Genomic DNA, 20,259 nt, shown 5'->3' with positions numbered 1-20,259 from the left:
AGGCGGCTGACCCATCCAGCATAGCTCTACCCCTGCCAGGACCACATCCAACCACTCCACAGCACAAGGTGGACCTGGGGAGGCGGAGCGTGCTGGTTTGGCATCTGTGCAGGAGGAGAGTGGCTCGGCATGCCGTGAGCGCAGAGAGATGGAAGGGAGATGCTGTCAGAGCATCTCTTTGCCCACAGGACTCACGGGCCGGTGCTGCATTCGGGGAGGAGCAGGTTTCTCCTCCCTCAATCTGCTTGTGGCTGCGCCAGTGTTAAGGGCCGCAGCTTGATGTATGATATAGCAGCTGCAAGGGTTAACATGGAAGCATTAACATTGTGAGCTGGATTCCTGGGTCAGCTCTGACCTGTTTTGGGTCAGCTGAGCAGAAAGTGTTGGCACTCAGCAGGGTGAGCATCACTTGGGCCAGAGACAGAGCAGCAGAGATCACTAAGCTCAGTCCACAGAGCCTTCAGCCACCCTCAGCCCAACACACTACCCTGGCACAGAGGTGTCCTCTCTAGCCCAGCTCAGACAGGTCTGCTCAAGCATCCACACCGCACAGCGGGGACATGACGTTAGTCACTGTCTTGTATGTCATTAGGAAGCAAATGCTGGGGCACAGCCAAGGCACCATCCAAGTCCTTAGCTGGAGCGTTTCAGCCTGATTTTCTGGGGAAGCAGCAGGTCAGCAGCCGTAGGCAACCTCTTGGAGCAGCTCTTTCCCAGGCAAGGCCCAAGGAAGAGGGTCCAAGGAGACCCTCAGGGTGGCTGTCACAGGATGTAGCCAGCCTGACCCTGACAAGCATTTCCGAGCCAGGCACAGTAATAGCTTTTGTGAGTGCATCTGGCATTTTGGCTGCTGTACAGTGCCAGTGGGACACTTTCTCCAGGTACTGTCACGCCACAAAGACATTTGCAAGCAGATCTGGGTCTAGACAAGTAGGAACAATATCCCTTAAAATAACCAGCTCTTTGCCTATCGGCTTGGATTACATCTTCTGCTGACTCCTTGTGCTGGACACAGCTGCCCTTGCCAGCTGGTGTGGCAGGATGGGAGGCTGATCTGCCTCACTTCTGCTGTGGACACCAGATCACACACTGGAGATAAAAGAGGCTGGATGCTATAGTTATTCCTCTTGGCTACCTGACATTGGTCAGTGACTGCCTCCTTCGAAAGTCTGAACTGGCTAATTAATAGGGCAGGAAAAGGGAGGAAGAGCACAGCATGCTGCCAAGCCTGACAATATTCAAGAAGCATTTAGACAACACCCTCAGACACGCGGTGTGAATTTTGGGGTTGTCTTGTTCAGGGACAGGAGTTGGGCTCAATGATCCTTGTGGGTCCCTTCCAACCCAGGACATTCTATGATTCTATGATGATTGCCCTTGCATGTGGCTGCACTCTGCACCTCAGTCAAGCACTGCACTGGGGGGTGAGTGAAATGCAAGCAGCATGTGGGCTTTGGAAGAGGGAAAAGAAGAGACTGAGGAGACTGAATTTTTCCCAGATCAAGGCATCTTGAAGTAGTGTGACAGATACCTGGATGGCTGCTCTCAAACTCTGCAGGGCCCTCTGTAGATCAAGCCTAGTAGATCAAGCTCATCCACTCACATCTTTTGGATGGAGATATTCCCACCTGCCTTTATTCTCTAGAGGCAGCAGTTGGCCTTCAGTGTTTACCAGCCAATTTTCATCTGATTCCAGATGCTTTGGTAGATTGTAATTTTATCCAAATGTTGCACTTGCTGTTGTTGCAGCTGTGTTTGAGGCATACTGCAATGATCTGAGTATGTACTGTGGCCTTTCTCTTCCCCAAGAAACAAAGCACATATGCTTTAGGATAGCAAAAGCAAACACAGGTATGTTGGCAAAGAAAAGTTGAAGAAAATGACCTCAATCCAATACACAGAGGGAGCCCTACAGTGAAACAGACTAAAATATACCCAGAGACCTGTATCCAAAGGCTCTGTGAAGCTCCAGGAGTTACCGCTTTCAATTGATATTTCATGCACATATCTCTGCAGGTATGAAGAATATCTTGAAAAACATGAGAATGAGAGTGTTGCTCTCTCTGTAAGCCTGGGCACAGCCTGAAACAATAGATCGCGGGTATGAACTATCCCATTTAGCTCAGACAGTTGAAAACCTAATGATGACAAACTAATGTTAAGGCTGATAGGGCTGGTTAGTTTTGAACGGTACCTTTCAGTCTGAGGGAGTCCACAGCTTCTTAAGGATTCTCCGCAAAAACCTCCACCCAGCAGAAAAGCACCTTCCCCCTGCCCCCTCCTCAACACAACACACTGCAAATGTAGAAACAGCGTGAAACAAATTGAGGTTGAAATTAAAACAAGTAACAGGAGCACTTCTGCACGGATTGTATTATTCTGTGTCATATTTCATTCCAGGAAAAATCAACATAAGGAAAAAAAAAACTCTTAAAAATTAATCCACCACAGAACTTCCAGCCTGCTGCATGGGACACTGTATGCACAGGGGGCCTGGCCACAATTTATTTCTAGACTATCATAGGGGACACGAAGAGACAGTAACTATAGCCAGTCTAGCAGTAGCAAACTGATGCATGCAGTCCTCTTCTTGCTGCTACCCCCTATAGCAACGTGCACGACCTATTGTTATTTGGTTGCCCTATAATGGCATGACCCCTTAAGTAGCCCCAGTGATTGAGTAACAAATTCAATATGGGCAATCAAGTCTCACAATACTCAATTCCTTGTGAGTAATCTCACCACAAAACAAAAATAAAGCTGTGTGCAGTGCTTCAGACCCTCATGAACCAAAGAGTGCTATCCTGCATGCATGAGCAATCTCCTCAAAATCCTCAGTGCGCAGAGCCCAGCAAAAGCAAATGCTCTGCGAGGACAAAATGCAGTGCATGTAAACAAGGTAGCGAAACACACTCTGAACAGGAAAAGATTTCTTGTGCTAAGCTTCCAAAGGCCTCGAAAAAATGACAGTATAACTTCAAATGCCAGCAATAGTGAATCATCAAAGCCACACTGATTTACCCCCATGGGCAGAACTTGTTACCATAAGAAACTAAAAAATCATGTTTGCTAGCCCAGTGCCCAGCATTCTTGCACAGACAAATTATTTCATCCTGAAAAAACAGGTTACAGTCATTATGCACATTGTCTCCAAACATCTGTTAAATCAGTTCTTGCTGACAATCAAGGTGTGTTTTGGGATCATGCAAACAAGCACAGTTCAGTTCTGTTTCTAATTCGTTCCTGAAGTGCTTAAAACATGTTAAAATGCAACTGAATACCAATGAAGAGCAATTGTTCTATTTAAACAAGGGACTAAAGCTGTGATGTGTCTCTGAAAAAAACTGAACACTTTCCCCATAAAAGCAAAGAAGAGAGGGTAGAGCAGCCTCTCCTGTGGAAAAGACTGCTTTGGGTAGATCTATTACCTTTTTGTCGCTCAAGCCAGACACCTGGTCCACATATTCCTCTTGGATCATGAAGGCAGCCAGGTTGGCAGTGTAGCTGGCCAGAAAGATGACAGCGAAGAAGGCCCACACCGACACCATGATCTTGCTAGTGGTACCCTTGGGATTCTGCACTGGCACAGAGTTGTTGAAGACCAGCCCCCACAGCAACCAGATAGCTTTGCCAATGGTGAAAGAGGGACCTCCGGGCTCTGGAGTGATTGAGAAAATGATCCCACAGTGAGCATCTCAGAGTAAGTGGTCTGCATTTCTATTCACATATACATCTTGACTTCAGAGTTAAGAGCAGCATCCATTCCCACATGTGAAATGAATGTCCTCTGCTGCACTCCCCCATGTTCATGGCACCATATCTCAGCAAAGTGTGACCCTGAAAATTATTTTTTTTAAAAACATCCTCAGGCTTCCATATTTATTCTGTCTCAAAGATTTCCACCGAAACCTTACACAAGGGCTTTTAATTTTTTGGTATCTGATTGGAGTATCTAAAAGCCCAAACATTCAATTTCAGTTCAAGTGTTGTCACCAGAAATAGAATTTGCTCAGAAAAATTCTGTCCTTGTTTCAAGCTATTCAATAGTGATGCTGTCCTTGAACTCCTAGCATACACCTGTGCAAAACATGGCCTTCACAATACTTATATATGGGTGCAAGGAAGAGCGCCACCTGAAATAGCAGGGCTCTACAAATACCTCTGCAAGAGGTTTTCATTACCCAGTCTGTTGAAGACACACAAGCCAGAGAAGAACACAGCTCCCTCTCTCCATAACAGTGACATATACTCTGGTTTATCTCAGGAAAATCAGCAGCTCTGCCTCAGACAGTCTAGGAATAGATCTAGTGTTTTAAAAGCTGCTATTTGCCCCTTTTTCACTTTTCAGCATGGAAGCTCACTCATACCCCAAAAGACAAGTGTGCTCATGAAGCCTGAAAACCTGCAAAATCCTGCCTGTTTCCCAACAGTCTCATATCCCTGGCATATGCTGATTTCATTAATGGAAATCCAGACCTAAATTTCCTCGACTTGAGCACAAGAGGAGCTGTCAGAGAGACTGAGATGCAATTACTTCAAGGATCCTGCTTCAGATACTGAGAAGACCCTCTTAGGATGAGAGCCCTCTGGCACGGCTCAAGGGTCTGTCACTTTTCCAATGGTGCCAGTCTGGCTCTGCAACCTTTTGGGTTAGCATCTCATGTTTTATCTCCTCCCTTGGGCAGGCTGACTGGTGCTTAGTGCTGCTGCCTGTGGTTAAGGTTGGCTCCAGCAGAGGAACAAAAGGGAAGGAAGTTTTTATGCTCCTCTCCAAACCCATGAGCAGGGAATAGCATCGATCATCTGAAAGCACTAACTGTGTTACTCTAAATACAACTGAAAAGTGCAAGAAGCTCATTTTACACTGGGAACTTCACATCAAGTTCAAAACAGAATAATCACCTCACAAAACTGGAGCCTCTAGATGCCAGGGAGACAAAGCTGCAGTCAGAAACATGGTTTGGCAGTCTTTGTCTTTTTACGTGCTGGAGTGGTAGCTTTATATTCCTCTCTACTTAATGAGCCCTAAAACACACAGGTGCAAGGCCTGCATGTCATCAGTGGGAACTGTAAGGTGTGAGGAAATCTTGAGAAGTTCTCTCCTAAAAACTTCATCTTCTCCACTGTGCTTTCACATTTACTTTGTCAGCCACAAGTCAAGACAGAAATGGGAGCCTCTGATTCAAACCAATGAGCCAGAATCCTTCTGAGTTCTCTAACTTTGAATGCGCCAATAACAACCCATCATCACTTTGGGGCTAGATCAAGGCATGCCCACCTGACCCTAAAAGGAAAATCTTGGTGTCTGTAAAGAGAAAATGCAGGTGTGGGAGGCAGAGGTATACTGTCATGAGACTAGTTCAAATGCAGCCACAGCTTTCATTACCAAGTAAGTATTGCAGTCTCTGCAGCAGATTTCTACACCTTCACATTACATCTGTCAGGGATAATGTCTGCCTGATCATGCAGTACTTTGCATAATTACTCAGAAATATTGATACTTGCAGCTGCAGTTCAGCAAACGTAATAACTGCACAACTGCACACCTGTACTAAGAATTGCTTCCAGTTCCACATCTGCATTAATATCTCTCAAGAGACTCACAGATTTAACAGTATTTACTTGTGTCCATAGATCCATGTGGTTACCGTCAGTTGCCATGAAGGCCCTCCACAGCTCCATGTTAAGAGATAATTTCACTTCCCCATATATGTGGTTCTGCCTGTATTCTCATTAACACTTTTTTTTCACTCGTCTCTAATCTGATGGCATAAATTCACTCAAAGCACTTGACTGGGGAGCAAATTAGTGCCTTTTCCAATAACTGTCTCTTTCACACTGTTCTGAATGGACCGATGAACCCAGAAATATTTGAAGAGCTGATTCATCGGGGGTGAAGATACGGAGATGACAGAAGGCTCAACTTGAGCATTCTCTTCATGCCAATAGGGAAGAAAAAAAAAAATGCTGTCTCTTAGGTTGTCTGTCCATCCCCTCTTTAAGTCATTGGGCTGTCTACTGAAGATCAGAACCACAGAGATGAGTCACAAAATAATCCCAGGCAAATGAGCTTCCCACTTTCTCCATTGGGCTTAGCAAGCCAGAGAACGAGGTGCAGGAGGGACATGCCCAGGTGACAGATGTGGAGTCTGGAGAACGTAGCACTATGCTGGGAGGATGCAGAGTGGCTTGCTCTTCATGGAGATGTAGCACTAAAGGATGGATTGACAGCACTGAGCCCTCTGATTGCCTCAGAGAGCACCGCACCATAGGCACTGCCAGCACTGGCTACCAGGACCCATTTTCCCTCAATGAGAAACAAGTTGGAGCCGGTGCATGCTTTAGAGATGAAAGGCGACACGGCTCCGTCTCCTGAGCCAAGCAAATTATCCATTATACACATCTGCTCTTTTCAGAGCCTTTTTTCTGCCTCTGTCCCTGCCCTCTTTATTCTTTAGCAGAGCTCAGAGAGGGCTAGAACCATATTGTGTTCAAGGCAAAGGAAATACCCTGACAAAGGAACTGGGATTGGAAGTGAGAGTGGATCATGGCTAGGAGAGACTCCCCTTACCTCTGCCATCAGCAAGGCACCGATTATAGCCCACAGGGCTGAAGTACTCAAAGACGAAGACGGCCACCGCAGAGATGATAAGCAGCATCACAAACATCATCACCCATACATCAGCACTGAAAGGCTCTGGAGAGGAAGAAAAAAACACAGTGAAAGACCTGATACACCACCTCACCCCATTCCTCCACCTCCTTTGCTCTTCAGACCACCCCAGTGAGAATGTGGAAAAAACTGGGCCAGAGAAAAACAGAAGTTACAACAAAGTCTTCCACCTGAGTCTGAAAAACTTATTGAATTGGGAGAAGCATAGTTTCTGTCTCTGTAATGACTGCATTCCTTCTTAGTGTTATATTTGTGACACATGGCTCCATCTGGAACTACATGCAGCCATTGTGGCATGCATTGATAAAATAACATGCATTGATAAAAGATTGTTCCCAGGAAGTCCTCCAGCACCATCTGGAGAGAGGGGGGAAAATCAAGAACTGGCAGAGTTTCAGACAAGCATCCAACTTTCAAGATGCTATTGAGCCAAAGAGCATCTCCAAATTTCTGAGCTTCAGCCATAATGATAGCAGTTTTTGCTGCTATTCCATTTCTGTAGCAATGAGAACGCTGCCTCATTCCAGACACGTTAGCATTCATACTCTGCAAGTATTTGATCTCTGCCAGGTTTTCTCCTTCTCCAAGCCTGAACAGATAGACGGGACTGAGCTAAGACAGGACAGTTTCAAAGAAACTTAGAACTTTGCTCCACACTATAGCAAATATTGTAACCTCAGCTAAATTACAATTTAAAATTTTGGAGTTAACTTTATTGTTGCTTTTACATACCCAGCAGTATTGGTGGACTTGGCTAAGGCAAAAATTCCTGAAGAGTGAGTAGTCATGAAACTCCTGCTTAAAGAGTTTGGGAAAATTTCTTTACCCAGTTAAAGCTATTTCTGTTTGTAAATGTTCTCACAATGCTGGCAGAGAGCAGACAGTAATTATAAAACTCATATACTGTGTTTGCTGCATCATAAAACATTTTATAAAGCCAAATAGTAGATATTAGGAAGGAATGTATTTCTTGGGGAAATACAGTATCTTTTTGACATTCCCTGATCACCTTCCGCCACCAAAGGACATTAGAAATCACTGTACTGGAGGACACAGTGTCAGCACAGAACTGATGGCTCAACTCTTCTTGAAAAGCTCTATTAGATCTCTAACTTCTACCAGTTGTCCTGTCAAGGGAAGGTCAAGTTAATACCTTCTTTACAAATAATGTCTCTCAAAGTGCAACAATTTATTGTTAATTGTTATCATTAAGTGCTATGGCATACCAGCTATAAGGTTTGAATCAATTTTCTTCTCACCTACACTCCTTGAATGTGCTATTAGTTGAGTCACTGGGAAACTACATGCTGCAGAGTAGGTGACAACTCTGAGTGAGTCCATTCTTGTTTGGATTAGGCATATAATTGCTGAGAAATGCCTTGGAACTCCTAGGCAGTGCCTGTTTGCATTTGCCTGGATTTTGCTTGCTTGGGATTTAGAACTAAAACATCACAGTTTATTTTTATATGCCTGTCCCACAGGTACTCCCAAAAATGGACTTTCAGGCTAAGAAACACAAGCAACCTTCACCTAATTTTTGATGAACACTGGGTGAAGTTTTAATTTTAAGACTAAAATTATACCTAAGAAGGCAGAAGGTGAGACAGTTCCATTGCTACGTGACACCATGACGCTGATTCCCGTCTCAATGAAGGGCACAGAGAAATCCACCACTTCTGAACGCTCCTCATTAATGGTGAGAGATCCCACAGCCATATAAGCCCGTTTGGTGACAACCTGGGGGAAGGAAAAGAAGAGATCTAACACAGACCCGAGGCACCTCTCAAGCACCACAAGCAAGCCCCTTCTCACCTTCCTGCCTTTTTACACAACCTTTTTACTCCTGTGATCCCATTCCCTATATTGTTTCTATCATCTCTCCTTTCTAATCTTTCATCAGGGCACCTTCTTCTTTCAGGAAATTTATAGACATTAATCTTCCCCTCAAAACTGCTATGTGTATAAAAAATAAATCCGCAGAGGTCTTAGGATAAACACATCATCCACCAAGAAGACGTCTTATCTCATTTTTCTGTCCTTGCTTTCTCCTCCCTCTAACACTGCAAAGTCTTATTTCATTCTTTATGCACCTTATATATGATCTAAGCGTAATCTAGGTTGTAGCCTCTCTGGTGCATGGATATCACCCTCTTTCTTTGACTGTAAAGGCCAAATTTGTGACACTATAGAGAATAATAACTAATCATCAAGCAGGAAAGGTAGTCTTGGTCAGAGTGCCAAAGCAGATTAATGCACCTGCTGCCCAGAAGGAATCCCGGCCAGTCATTTCAGTAGAGTCACCTGTGTCCCTGCCCTGGAAGTGGACCATATAATGATGGGAGACTAGACCTGACCCATGTCACCCAGCCCAGGGATGAAGCCCACCATGCCCTCCCTTTGCTGCTGACCTCTCCAATCATTCCATTCCACGTCCCATTGATTTTTTTCCCATGTTTGCCATTAGTCACCAAGTAGAGGTCATAGGTGAACTTTACAGACTTCGATATTTTCTTGAGGATGTCAATGCAGAATCCCTTGCAACATTTCTTCATGTAATCTGGCTCCTCATCGGTTTTGTTCCTGTACCGTGACAACAATAACGGGTTAAAAGACTGGTGAAAACTCTCTTAATTCCCTTCTGTTGTCAGTATGCACTCCCCCTCTCACAATATAATGTGGAGAATTTCGCTTGTGTTATCTGTGCTGGAGGGTAAAGGGACACACTATGATGATCTGCCCAAAGGGGACAGTCACGAATGGACATGCTGGGCAAACAGAGGTGACTTTTCTAAGAAGTGTTATCAGGGTATGATGGCATTGCCCCAACAGACTCTACATTCTGCTGAGAAGTGAGAGCCCAATAGGAGGAGAAAAACCCAGGGGTGCATACTCAGTCACTATGCGTTTTTGGCAAGGGACCGTGTTCCTCATGCAGGTGCCACTTAAGGGGTCCACATTCTCCACAATGACGAACGGTGCCTCTTCCAAGGTCACAATACTCAGGTGATCGTCCTCGCGTTCCTCAGAGTCGGGATACAGCTCAAAGCGGGGCCACACATAATACTTCATCTGCAACTTTTTTTCCTTCCATTTCCCCACCTGTGAAGACACAAACCACAGAAGACAGGCTTCTAGCTGCCCCATCCCTCTACATCAACTACAGTTCCCACAGGCCTACTCAGGAGGACCACTCTGAAGTACCCAGGTTCATAGCTTACATAAGATGAGGACATTTGTAAGGAGAAGGTTCTGAGTAAGTAGGTTCAAACGAGGGGGAAGTGGAGAACTAGAAAGACGTCTGGGTTGTCTCATCTCGGTGATGGTCTCACCCTCTGGGACAGTGAGTGGATAAGCAGGGGATACCCCCAGCATGGTCAAACAGACATGATGTCTTTCAATTTTCTCAACCAAACAACAGGAACAGAGTTTATTGTCTCCTGAATTGTTGACTTCAGCCTACTAGCCACAATTTTTTTTCCTGCTAAGAGGAGAAATATGTACAAATCTGAAACACATGACATTTTTAAACAGAGAAATTTAAACACAACTTGAAAAGCCAAAATGTGACTTATTTATTTTTAAAAATTTTGTCTTCATTCATTTTCAGTGAAATTCATCAAACATTCATTTTAGCCAAGCTTGATTTTGTCCAGAAATAGCTCCTGCTGGCAAAAGGTTACCCATTCCTAGTCAGGGCTGAGTTCTTCTAAGAGACAGGCAATGGAAGAGGGAGATGTTCTGCATTTTCAAGAGTGTCTTCACAGAAGAAGAACATAGAGATGCTTGCTAACAGTAGTTCTTGCTATCCCCTGCTAAGACCTTACTGAAATACCTGCTTTTGTCCTTTCACAGTGACTTGGTTACATACCTTAGCTGGAAACAAGGAGTTGCTCTGGCTTCCTGACACACGAAAAATAAAATCAAAGAGCATCTATGATTTCTTAATCTTGCTATTTTTCCATAAGGATATATTGCAATTTTAGATCTTTTCATTTTCCATTTCCTAAGCCAACAGAGATCATATGTTCAGCTGTCAGAAAAGAGGAGTGGGACACAGTTGCCTTATATCTACTGCCACAAACAAGGTTGTTCTGAAGCCACTCCTGTCCTTGAAGAGACGATGTAGATATATGTAGCATACCCACTGCCCATGGTAGACTATTCCTTGCAAAAATTCTGCTAAAAGAAAAAGCTGAACATCAACTACGCTTTCAACTATCAAAGTCTTGTCTTTTGTTCTCAATCTCCCCATCACAGTTGACACTAATTAGCACCTTGGCTGGCAGCTGAAGCTGAGAGGGCAAGAAACTAACTGGGCTTTAGAAGGAACTTTCCTGCATGATCCTCAAAGAAAAGCCTTCCAGGCCAGGGTTGAGACATGTTGATTTGATGGCAGAGGCAGTGTGGGTGTGTGGGAAGCTTGCACGACTGCTCCTAGCAGTGTACCTGCTTGGTGGGTAAACAGAAAAGCTTCATTCCACTGCAATACAACACCCCTCCCACCACCTCCAAATTTCACTCATTTATTTATTTAAATGACAGGACGGGAGAGAGAAGCACTTATTAGAGGCTCATTAGGTGTCAGCAGTTATTCTGTGAAACTCAAAGCCCAGCTGCGGTTTGGCATTTGAGAGCAGCTAGAATTCACATAAAACACTTGTCACCTTCAAAACAAACAAACAAATGCTTTATCTGGCCATGAAAGAAAAATCCACTCTGGGGGCTTGTGAAGGGAGAAAAAAGGCAGAAGAAATCACCCAGAGACAGCAGCCTCCCCGTCCATCCCTGCAGCATGAACAAGGCACCCCAGTGACAGCAAGACAGTGGGTTTTGTAAGAAGGGAGTGAACTAGCCAGGCAGCTGATCTTATTTCCCAAAGGCCCTTATGACCAGCAGTTCCCAAAAAATGCCAAGGAGAGCTTGGCCCTAATGTTCCCTCCACACATGGAGTCACACTGCTTGGACCAGCAAGGTACATAGTTATTTTTCTTCTTTTTTTCTTCCTCTTTTTTTTTTTGTTTGTTTGGTTGGTTGGTTTTTTCTGTTACTTGAGTGGGCAGAGAGGACTTGGTTTAGTTTTTAAATACACTTTGAGCCAGGTGAAAGCTGGCAGACTGGGAGCCCCAGGAACTGGTGGCCCCTTTTGTCTACAGATAGTGTTGTCCTAGGGCAGCAGATGGTCTGTACTCATACTAATATCTAAGCCTGGATGTGGAGAGTGCATTTCTGAGGGAATAAAGATCATATAATCATATGCTCATCCAGGGTCTGATCAGCTCTGAACTTCCCACTCATTGACCAAGCAGGTCAATTTATCATCATCTGAGCCAGAGATTTCTACAGTGCAACTTTAGCCCTCCAGTAACTGAGCTCAAATCCCCAAAATCAGTTGAGTGAAGCCACCAGACAAGCAGAATAACTGCACACACGGGGCTCAATAGGGACCAGTGATTAAGATGCTGCACAGAACAGCCAAGACTTTGGCTCAGTAACATTAACTTATCATAGAAATAAGTGGTTGATGAAAGAGACATCTTGCATTATCTCAGCAGCACTTAGATATCACAGTAACAGGCGTGATATAAACCTGTAAGTGATAAATTAGATCAGATCAACTCGTAATTACCCAGAAGTTCTCTGGGACAGAAAGGGGAGTTCATAAGGCTGTGTGCCAGGCACGTTTCACAGTCTTGTACTACACGGACAATATTATGAAATTAGGATAACTATGACAGTCTTGCCACAACCTCCTGTGCACTGAAGCACCTAACCTGTAAATACAGTAGCACACATCACTTCCTTATTACAATAATAATTCTAAATTATTTATTGTCCAAAAAGGAGGAAAAATGGGATGTAACAGAATGTTCTGACCTAAATTTTCAAATTAACTAAGGAGTGTCTCAAGAATACATGCAAATATTATGTTTCATTGCTAACCAGAACAATCAGGCATGTCATATACCTGCAGACATGTAGTGATATGAATATGTAAAGTCAGAAAAGCTTTGCAAATTAAGAGAAAGAAGACTTCTTCACATGCTCATGCATGCAAGGGTCAAATGTGTATGCATGCGGTTAAAGAAGAGCAGGCTTAGGCAGCATGTGAGCAAGGACAGTAAGGATAAGAAACACCACATGTGCAGAGGATGGAGACAATGCAAGAGAAAGAAAATATAAATGTGCATCCTATGCTGGATAATCTGCCATGAGAGGGAAGAAGCAATTCACTGTAGGGACAAAGGTTAGCCACAACGGAATTAAATGTCACAGATTTGTCCACGTAATGATGCCTACTCTTAAAGGATATAACCTGCCAAGCTGTGCAGAGCAGAGTAAGGCACTTCTGAAGTCTCAGGGTATTTGGTATTAACAGTTTGTGAACTGTTATTATTTAGGTTCTGCTCAGTGCTTGCCTCAGTAAAAAGAAGAAAAATAAACCATCCCAGGCATCCTACGTATTTGTCACTCTGCAGTTTCAAGACCCACTGGGCATTCTCTGATCAGAGTCTAGTCATCCAAACTCCCACCATGAGCCCTGGAGAGTCACAGAATCAGCAAAAGTAAGGATGCTATGGATCTATATAACCCCCTTTCTAATCATATTCTCCGGTCCTTAGATACATTCCTGTATGCTAGGGCAGGGTTCCTAGGAGCCGCAATTTCACCTCAACTTTCCCTTGTTCTATCTGTGCCACATCTGATCTTCTCAAGAAAGGAAAGTCTCTTCAGTTTGGGGATGAATTTGGAGATGTTGAGGGAGGAGAGCAGCTTTCACCTTAAATATAAGAGCCTACTTTGGATAACAATCTGTTGAAAGTAGAAGTCCAATACATTTGCAAAGAAAGAAAGTGAAAGCTTTTGTAGAACAAAAAGTTAATCATATATACTATTGGTTTACCTAATATATAAGTTATCCCATGCATACAAACAGTAAGATTGCATATGCAAGGCTAAAATAAATGAGAGCCTTCCAAAAGCCTTCCAGCAGGCTAAAAATTGCCTTAACCATGGTATAATGCAGCCAGAGTAAGTGTTCTGCAGTATGTTAATGCTCACCTCTAATGAGAGGTGTATCATATTAGTTCCCTGAAACTAATCCTCAGCAAAGGCTTTTCTCTCCTCCCAAGGGCAGCTAAGGCTTGTAACAGCCATTTGTGGCAGATGTTTGTCTCACCTGTCCTTACACTGACAGAGAGCCCATGGTCTCCATGGGCAGTCTATTCCAGTGCTTAACTATTCTTCCCATTAAAAAGTTTTTTTTTCCTTGATGTCTAACCCAGATCTTCTTGCTGCAATTTATACCAGGAGAGTATATTTCCTTATTCTTCTACATGTGCTCTTTTTGGTGTTATCAGGTCAGTAAGATATTTATAACACGAAGGAGCTGGCAGTCTCATTCAGTGGATATCTTATATGCTACATTGGCAAAAGCAACCACCTGATCAAATGACCAGCACCCAGTCTCACCATTTACAAAAGGCAGAAATTCCCTCTTGCACCAAGGACCTCTGGAATCTGATCTGCAGCCTTGTGCCTCTACTCCATGTTATGTAAAATGGAGATAATGGTATGTTTTCATCTCTGGGGTGCATTGGGTAAATAAATACAGAAAAGGCCATGAGGCTTGCAAATAGTGTGGAAACAAAACAGAGACACGCATTTAGAGCTAGATGAGGGAACATATACAGCTTGTATCTGTTAATGGTGTAAATATGAAAACTTCCTGCCTTTTATCTTTGCTGTCAGATAGTTAACTGGAAAAAAACTTACGTAACTTTTACACCTGATTTTAATACATGAAAAAGGGAAGATCAAATATAGAAAAAGTAAAGGTAGAATGTTGGGCAGTAGGCAGAAAATAGCAGTGTTATTGGTAATATAACTGATGGAAAAGCATACCTAACCCCTCTGGGAAGCAGGGAGAGTCCAGGGAGAAATAAGAGTCTTGTCAGTACGATTTGTACAGATCCTGAATGAGGACATGGGAAAACCAGAACAACTGGGCAGGACCTGAAAAGGGCTACTGTAGGAATAGCAGAGACACCATAGAAAGAGCAGTTATAACTGTGATGCTGCCAATGGAAGTATGCGCTCCTCAAGGTATATAAAAGTAAAAGTAAACGTAGAGGATGCTGTTGTGATATTAATGATGCAGTAGACTATGAAGAAATCAATCATGCATAAATAAAGTGGAATTGTTTGGGAATGAGAAGGAAAGAATGGAAAGGAGTTTGGGAATGATGGAAGGCTGGTGCAAGATATTCCACCAGGACAGAACTACAGAGATCTACTGTAGCTCCACGGGCTTGATTTTCAGTATGGATAGAGATGGCATTACTGCTATTGAGGAGAAATTATATCAGGAACTAAGTCATTATAGGAGACTTTAGTTTTGTAGAGATAAGGTGGAGAACATATGCAAATTTTAACAGCAGCACCCTGAAGTCTTTTTTTATGGATCTGATAGCTGGCACATTTTGTCACCCCAAAATTACTCAATAGGCAATAGGTCGTGCTGTTTTACACTCAGTTTGGGCAAAGCAGTGAGGAACCCTACAGAAAAGCTAGTTATCAGAAATAACCTTGGATTGAGTGATTAGGGGAATGGAGAGCCTGCCTTAAAGGAGGCGATTAAAAAGCTTGTTTAACCTAGATAAAGGAAAGCCAAGAGGGGATTTGACTGTTCTGTATAAATAAAGGGGGGACAGATACACAAGGGAGGAAGAAAAGGGTTTTTTAAGAAGAACAACAAGGTTGGTACAAGAACAATTGGTTGTGAGGAAATTTGTCTTGAAAATAAGATGGATTTTAACTGCCAGAGGAGGGAAGTTATGGAACAGCTGCCCAAAAGAGGTTGTGAAAACAACTAAAATGGGGTTGAGAAGAAGCACAACTGGTTTGTACAGGGCTTATGATGTTGCTGCCTAGCGCAGCATGGGATGGGACCAGATGAGCCTTTCCAGTCAAGTGCTCTTAAGTAAGCAGAAGCAAGAGGAGGAATTCTTCTGTGGAAAATCTTTTCTCTTGGACTTTTCAGCCTGCAGGTGTCAAAACTCAGTCTTAATCTTTATATCTCTGTCCCACAGCTAACCCACATGAACAGAAAGACTCTTGTTATTGGTATTTCCATCTCTGTGCTGGTTTTGGCTGGGATAGAGTTAATGTTCTTCATAGTAGCCAGTATGTGGCTGTGTTTTGTATTTGTGCTGCGAACAGTGCTGATAACACAGGGATGTTTTAGTGACTGCTGAGCAGCGCTTACACAGAGTCAAGGCCTTTTTGCCTTCTCACACCATCAGCGAGCAGGCTGGGGGTGCACAATAAGCTGGGAAGGGACACATCTGGGACAGCTGACCCCAACTGACCAAAGGAATATTCCATAACATATGACATCATGTTCAGCATATAAATCTGGGGGAAGATGGAGGAAGTGAGGGAACCTTCAGAGTTATGGTGTTTGTTTTCCCAAGTAACCATTATATGTGATGGATAGCTGAATACCTGCCTGCTGATGGGAAATAATGAATGAATTCCTTATTTTGCTTTGTTTGCATGCATGGATTTTGCTTTACCTGTTAAACTGTATCTCAGCACATGAATTTTCTCTGTTTTACTCTTCTGATTCTCTCCCTTGTTCCACTGGGAGGGTGAGAGAGAGCAGCTGTGTGGTGCTTAGTTGCTGGCTGGGGTTAAACCACAACCACCTCCTAGGCTCACACTCAGCAAAACAGCATTCAGCAGCAAAACCTTCTCCAGTGCCCTGAGAATAGAACATTCCTCTTAGACTTCACCAAGCTGTTTAAGTCATGAGTCTCATACTCACAGTGCTGACATCACAGCCATTACCAAATGTATAATTCCTGTGATGCTACAGGTCTGTATCCTCACATAGGTTGGTCTACAGCAGGTGGGGAAAAGATGCCACAGAGAGCAAAAATCTCCTGTTTACAGACACTTAAGGTGATTAATTAGCCACATCAGCCAAAGTAGACAAGAAATGGTTGTGAATGCTCCACATGCAAAATTAATTAACACAGAAACAACACTCATTCCTCAACCTCAAGTTCACCTTCCACAACCACCTGGGGAAGGCTGCTTTCTTCACTGCACCTGCAAAAGCAGGAATTGCCTCTAACAGTCTTTCAATTAAGCACGTAGGCTGCAGGAGATGGTGGCATTTTCTTCCTTCTATATTTATACAGCACCTAGCATATGCCAGAGAGAGGCTTGGCTTAGAATACAGACAGGGTGAAGTACTTGCTCTTGCTTTACAACTCATTCTGGGAATAAAAGCTCTTTGCAGAAACATGGTCCCTCAGCTCATTGAGGTCTGGTACTTATACAGCTCTTGCCATTTTTGCTGAAATATTTCTTTCCTGGTGCATTTATATGCTTTTTGCAATTGCTGAGGTCCTGTCCCCTGCCATGATTAGCCTGAGAAGGTTAATGAGATATACTTTGAGTGCTTCCAACTTCTGCAAAGTCAGTGAACTATGGAGCTTTACTGGTGTCACAGAAAGGTCAGAGCTGTGAGAATGACAAAGTGGTTGCCTTGGTAAATCATTCCTCCAAACCAAAAGGTACCAAGAGATCACTACAGGCATAAAACCAGCCAGGATCACCTCATAGCTCCCTCTGGGAGAGGATGTTGTTCTTGTTGGTAGTGTTAACTTGGTAGCCCAGGAGGCGGTCCATCCAAGCATGGCTGTCTCGTGCAGGAGCAGCATGGCTTCCAGGGGGACATATTTGTTCAAGGTCCTCAGTGCTACCTGCTGTACACATAACCGTGATTTATGGAAATGCAGGCTGCAATCAGCACAGGCATAATTAGGAGACATGAGAGGAGAGGTTTGAGGAAACTGTTCATGGTAGCGTGGGCTGTGATCTGAGTAGGCTGTAGGACGTAACTCAGCAAAGCCAAAGATTCTAGTGGGGGGTGCAAATCAGGTGTTAGGAGTTTGGAAAAAGAATTAGAAAAAATGTTATATATTAGCAAACACTGTAGACCGACTGTACCATCCAACACAACCCACCTCCAGCTAACAGGCAGTGACAGCACCTGACTCAGGCTCTTATTTCAATAAAGTTGCATACTTAGAGCCATTATGTCCCTCTGAAATGATTCTATGTGAGGAGAGGGAGCTTAATACAATGTCCTAAACTCCAGCAAGAGCAGCCTATTCTGATTCTGGTCTGAGAAATAAAATCTAAAATGAAGGAGCTTATACTGCCCCTATCTGTGCTTATTTAAGGTGAAACAAGGTTTCACCTTGAGCATCTCCACTGCCGTCCTCTGCAGAACCATGAGGCAGGCGAAAATGTAGCGGGGGTACGGGTAAGGTTGCATGTTTTGTGTCATACAGGGTCCAGTAATCACAAAGGTTTAAAGAAAAATATATTTTTATATGCCTACATAAGCATCTAAATGCTTTATGAAAGCATTTTGCAGTCTCTAGGAATGCATCCGCATTGTGCAGGTGTGTATCTGCATCCAGTACGTGTCCATGCATGTAATGCCCTATCTAATGATTTTTCCCCTTGGCTTTCGCTGTTCAGTGCTGGGCTTGGGTTTGCATTTTGCTGAGCTTTCATTTCTTTCACTCAGACTTTTTCTTTTCCACTTAAAACATGTTACACAGGGGGAGGGATGGGCTTGCCAATTCACACCACTCTGGGAGATGATTTAGAGCTTCAGCTGGTAATCGGGTCCTGTACAGCAGTGTACGAAACCCTGATGTGTGCTCCCCTGTGCAGTGGCACCTACTCTTTACACAGAGTAAATATGTCTCCCAGCATCTCTTGGGACCTGAGGCTGAAGGAATGTTTGAAAATGCAGATCCAGAGGAAGACCAAAAACATTTCCTTATGCTGATAAAAGCTATATGTTGAAACAGGCCCCAGCAGGGTTTGGAGAGGAAACAACATGAAGGGGCAGGGAGTGTGTTGCCTAAACCTCACTGTCTTCTGAGCTGTGCAAGCAAGACCAAAGATGCTGCTTTGAACAGCATCTTTGAGAATATCAGAGAGATCCTTTAACTTTCACCAGAGTATGTCACAGTGGGTGAAACACCTCCCAATCCTGAACACACCAGCCTATACCCCTCTCCTGTGCACAGCAGCCACGCATTGCCCTTGTGCAGAGACATGCCAGCCGAGAGAGGCACAGGCAGGCACGGCCACATGCTCCTCTGCAGAGACACAGCGTGTTCAGCTCTTCTCTGGTTGTTGAAAAAGGGAGGAAAATGCCTCCCCTGAAAGAATTGCTGCACATGTTGGAGGCAAGATTTCAGGGAAGGCAGTTACAGAGGTGCACGCTCCTCTTCCTTTCCCCTCTTACTGCCAAGAGCTGTGGGCAGGTGATTGCAAATGCTGTGCCTGCTCTCCGCACACCTTTTGTCTGGATCCTGGCCCTGGATTCACACCAGCATAGCCACAGTCAGACCCACAACTTCCACACCTTCAGAGTGCATCTCTGCATGGTGTAGTGTCCACAACCTGGCTCACAGCAGGGGCCCCATCCACTGCACAGGGGTGGCCTGGGGGCAGCCAAGCAAGCCACAGCTCCAAGTACACAGAATCACAGAAGGATAGGGGTTGGAAAAGACCTCTGGAGATCATCTAGTCCAACCCTCCTGCTAAAGCAGGTTCACCTAGAGCAGATCGCACAGGAATGTGTCCAGGTGGATTTTGAATGCCTCCAGAGAAGGAGACTCCACAACCTCTCTGGGCAGCCTGTTCCAGTGCTCTGTCACCCTCAAAGTAAAGAAGTTTCTCCTCATATTCAGATGGATCTTCAATGCTTCAGTCTGTGCCCATTGCCCCCCCATCCTATCACTGGGCACAACTGAAAAGAGTCTGGTCCCATCCCCTTGACACCAAGCCCTGAGATATTTATAAGCATAAATAAGATCCCCTCTCGGCCTTCTCTTCTCCAGGCGGAACAGTTGTCAGCGGATCTCCAAACTGAGTAGAAACACCAGCTCTGCTCTGCACCCTGGTTCTATGCCAGGTCTCTTCACTCGGCTTTGCAAAGGGGCCAGATGGTAAGCAAAGCTGTGGGATAGGGGCAACCAGGGACACCCTTTCTGCTTTCCCTCTGCCCTGTGCATGGTTAGGGGGGGTGCTCTCTGTCATTCTTTCACCTTTTCTTATCCACAGTCTCCCTTGTCTGTCTCTACAGAGAAGCCATGAAGATAACCTCATGCCCTGACTCAGTTTCTGCTCCCTTTCTTTTATTCACTCAGGTGTTTGCCAATAAACACAAGAGACAGAAGATGGGGATGGGAAGAAGCAGAGGCAGCAGACAACCCCCCACCTCACCTGTGTGAGCAGAAAGAGATGATGGTCCTTCATGCACTGGTTCATCAGCACCCCACCTCCTGCCCAAGCACTGTTGTGGCCCCCATCACCAGTGTGTACCCGTGGACATGGACCACACTGCACAGACCTGTCTCTTCACCACTGCCTGCATCATGTCTTCAGTCTGCTACCCTGTGCTGGGACCAGCCACAGGAGTGAGACCAGTGCAAGTAGCAGAGAAACCCACAGGGATGGAGGAGTAACTCACGGTGTGATTTCCCCCG

General features: G+C 44.4%; 1 protein-coding gene across 1 annotated transcript in view; it reads right to left on the bottom strand.

Moving 5' to 3' along the window:
• The window catches only part of GRIN2B (glutamate ionotropic receptor NMDA type subunit 2B), a gene marked incomplete at both ends in the record, with an annotated part of 168,464 nt that overhangs the window by 20,871 nt on the left and 127,334 nt on the right, over positions 1–20,259 (bottom strand). Inside the window, 5 exons of the mRNA XM_082070538.1 lie at positions 3,429–3,658; positions 6,572–6,697; positions 8,257–8,410; positions 9,082–9,253; positions 9,564–9,772. Coding sequence (XP_081926664.1) covers positions 3,429–3,658; positions 6,572–6,697; positions 8,257–8,410; positions 9,082–9,253; positions 9,564–9,772 — 891 coding nt within the window. The remainder of the gene's footprint in view (positions 1–3,428; positions 3,659–6,571; positions 6,698–8,256; positions 8,411–9,081; positions 9,254–9,563; positions 9,773–20,259) is intronic.

This window comes from Streptopelia decaocto (genome assembly GCF_964273445.1).
Source record: "Streptopelia decaocto genome assembly, chromosome: 1".
NCBI lineage: Eukaryota > Metazoa > Chordata > Aves > Columbiformes > Columbidae > Streptopelia > Streptopelia decaocto.
Note: the sequence above shows the minus strand (reverse complement) of the source record. Positions and strands in the feature narration are given on the sequence as shown.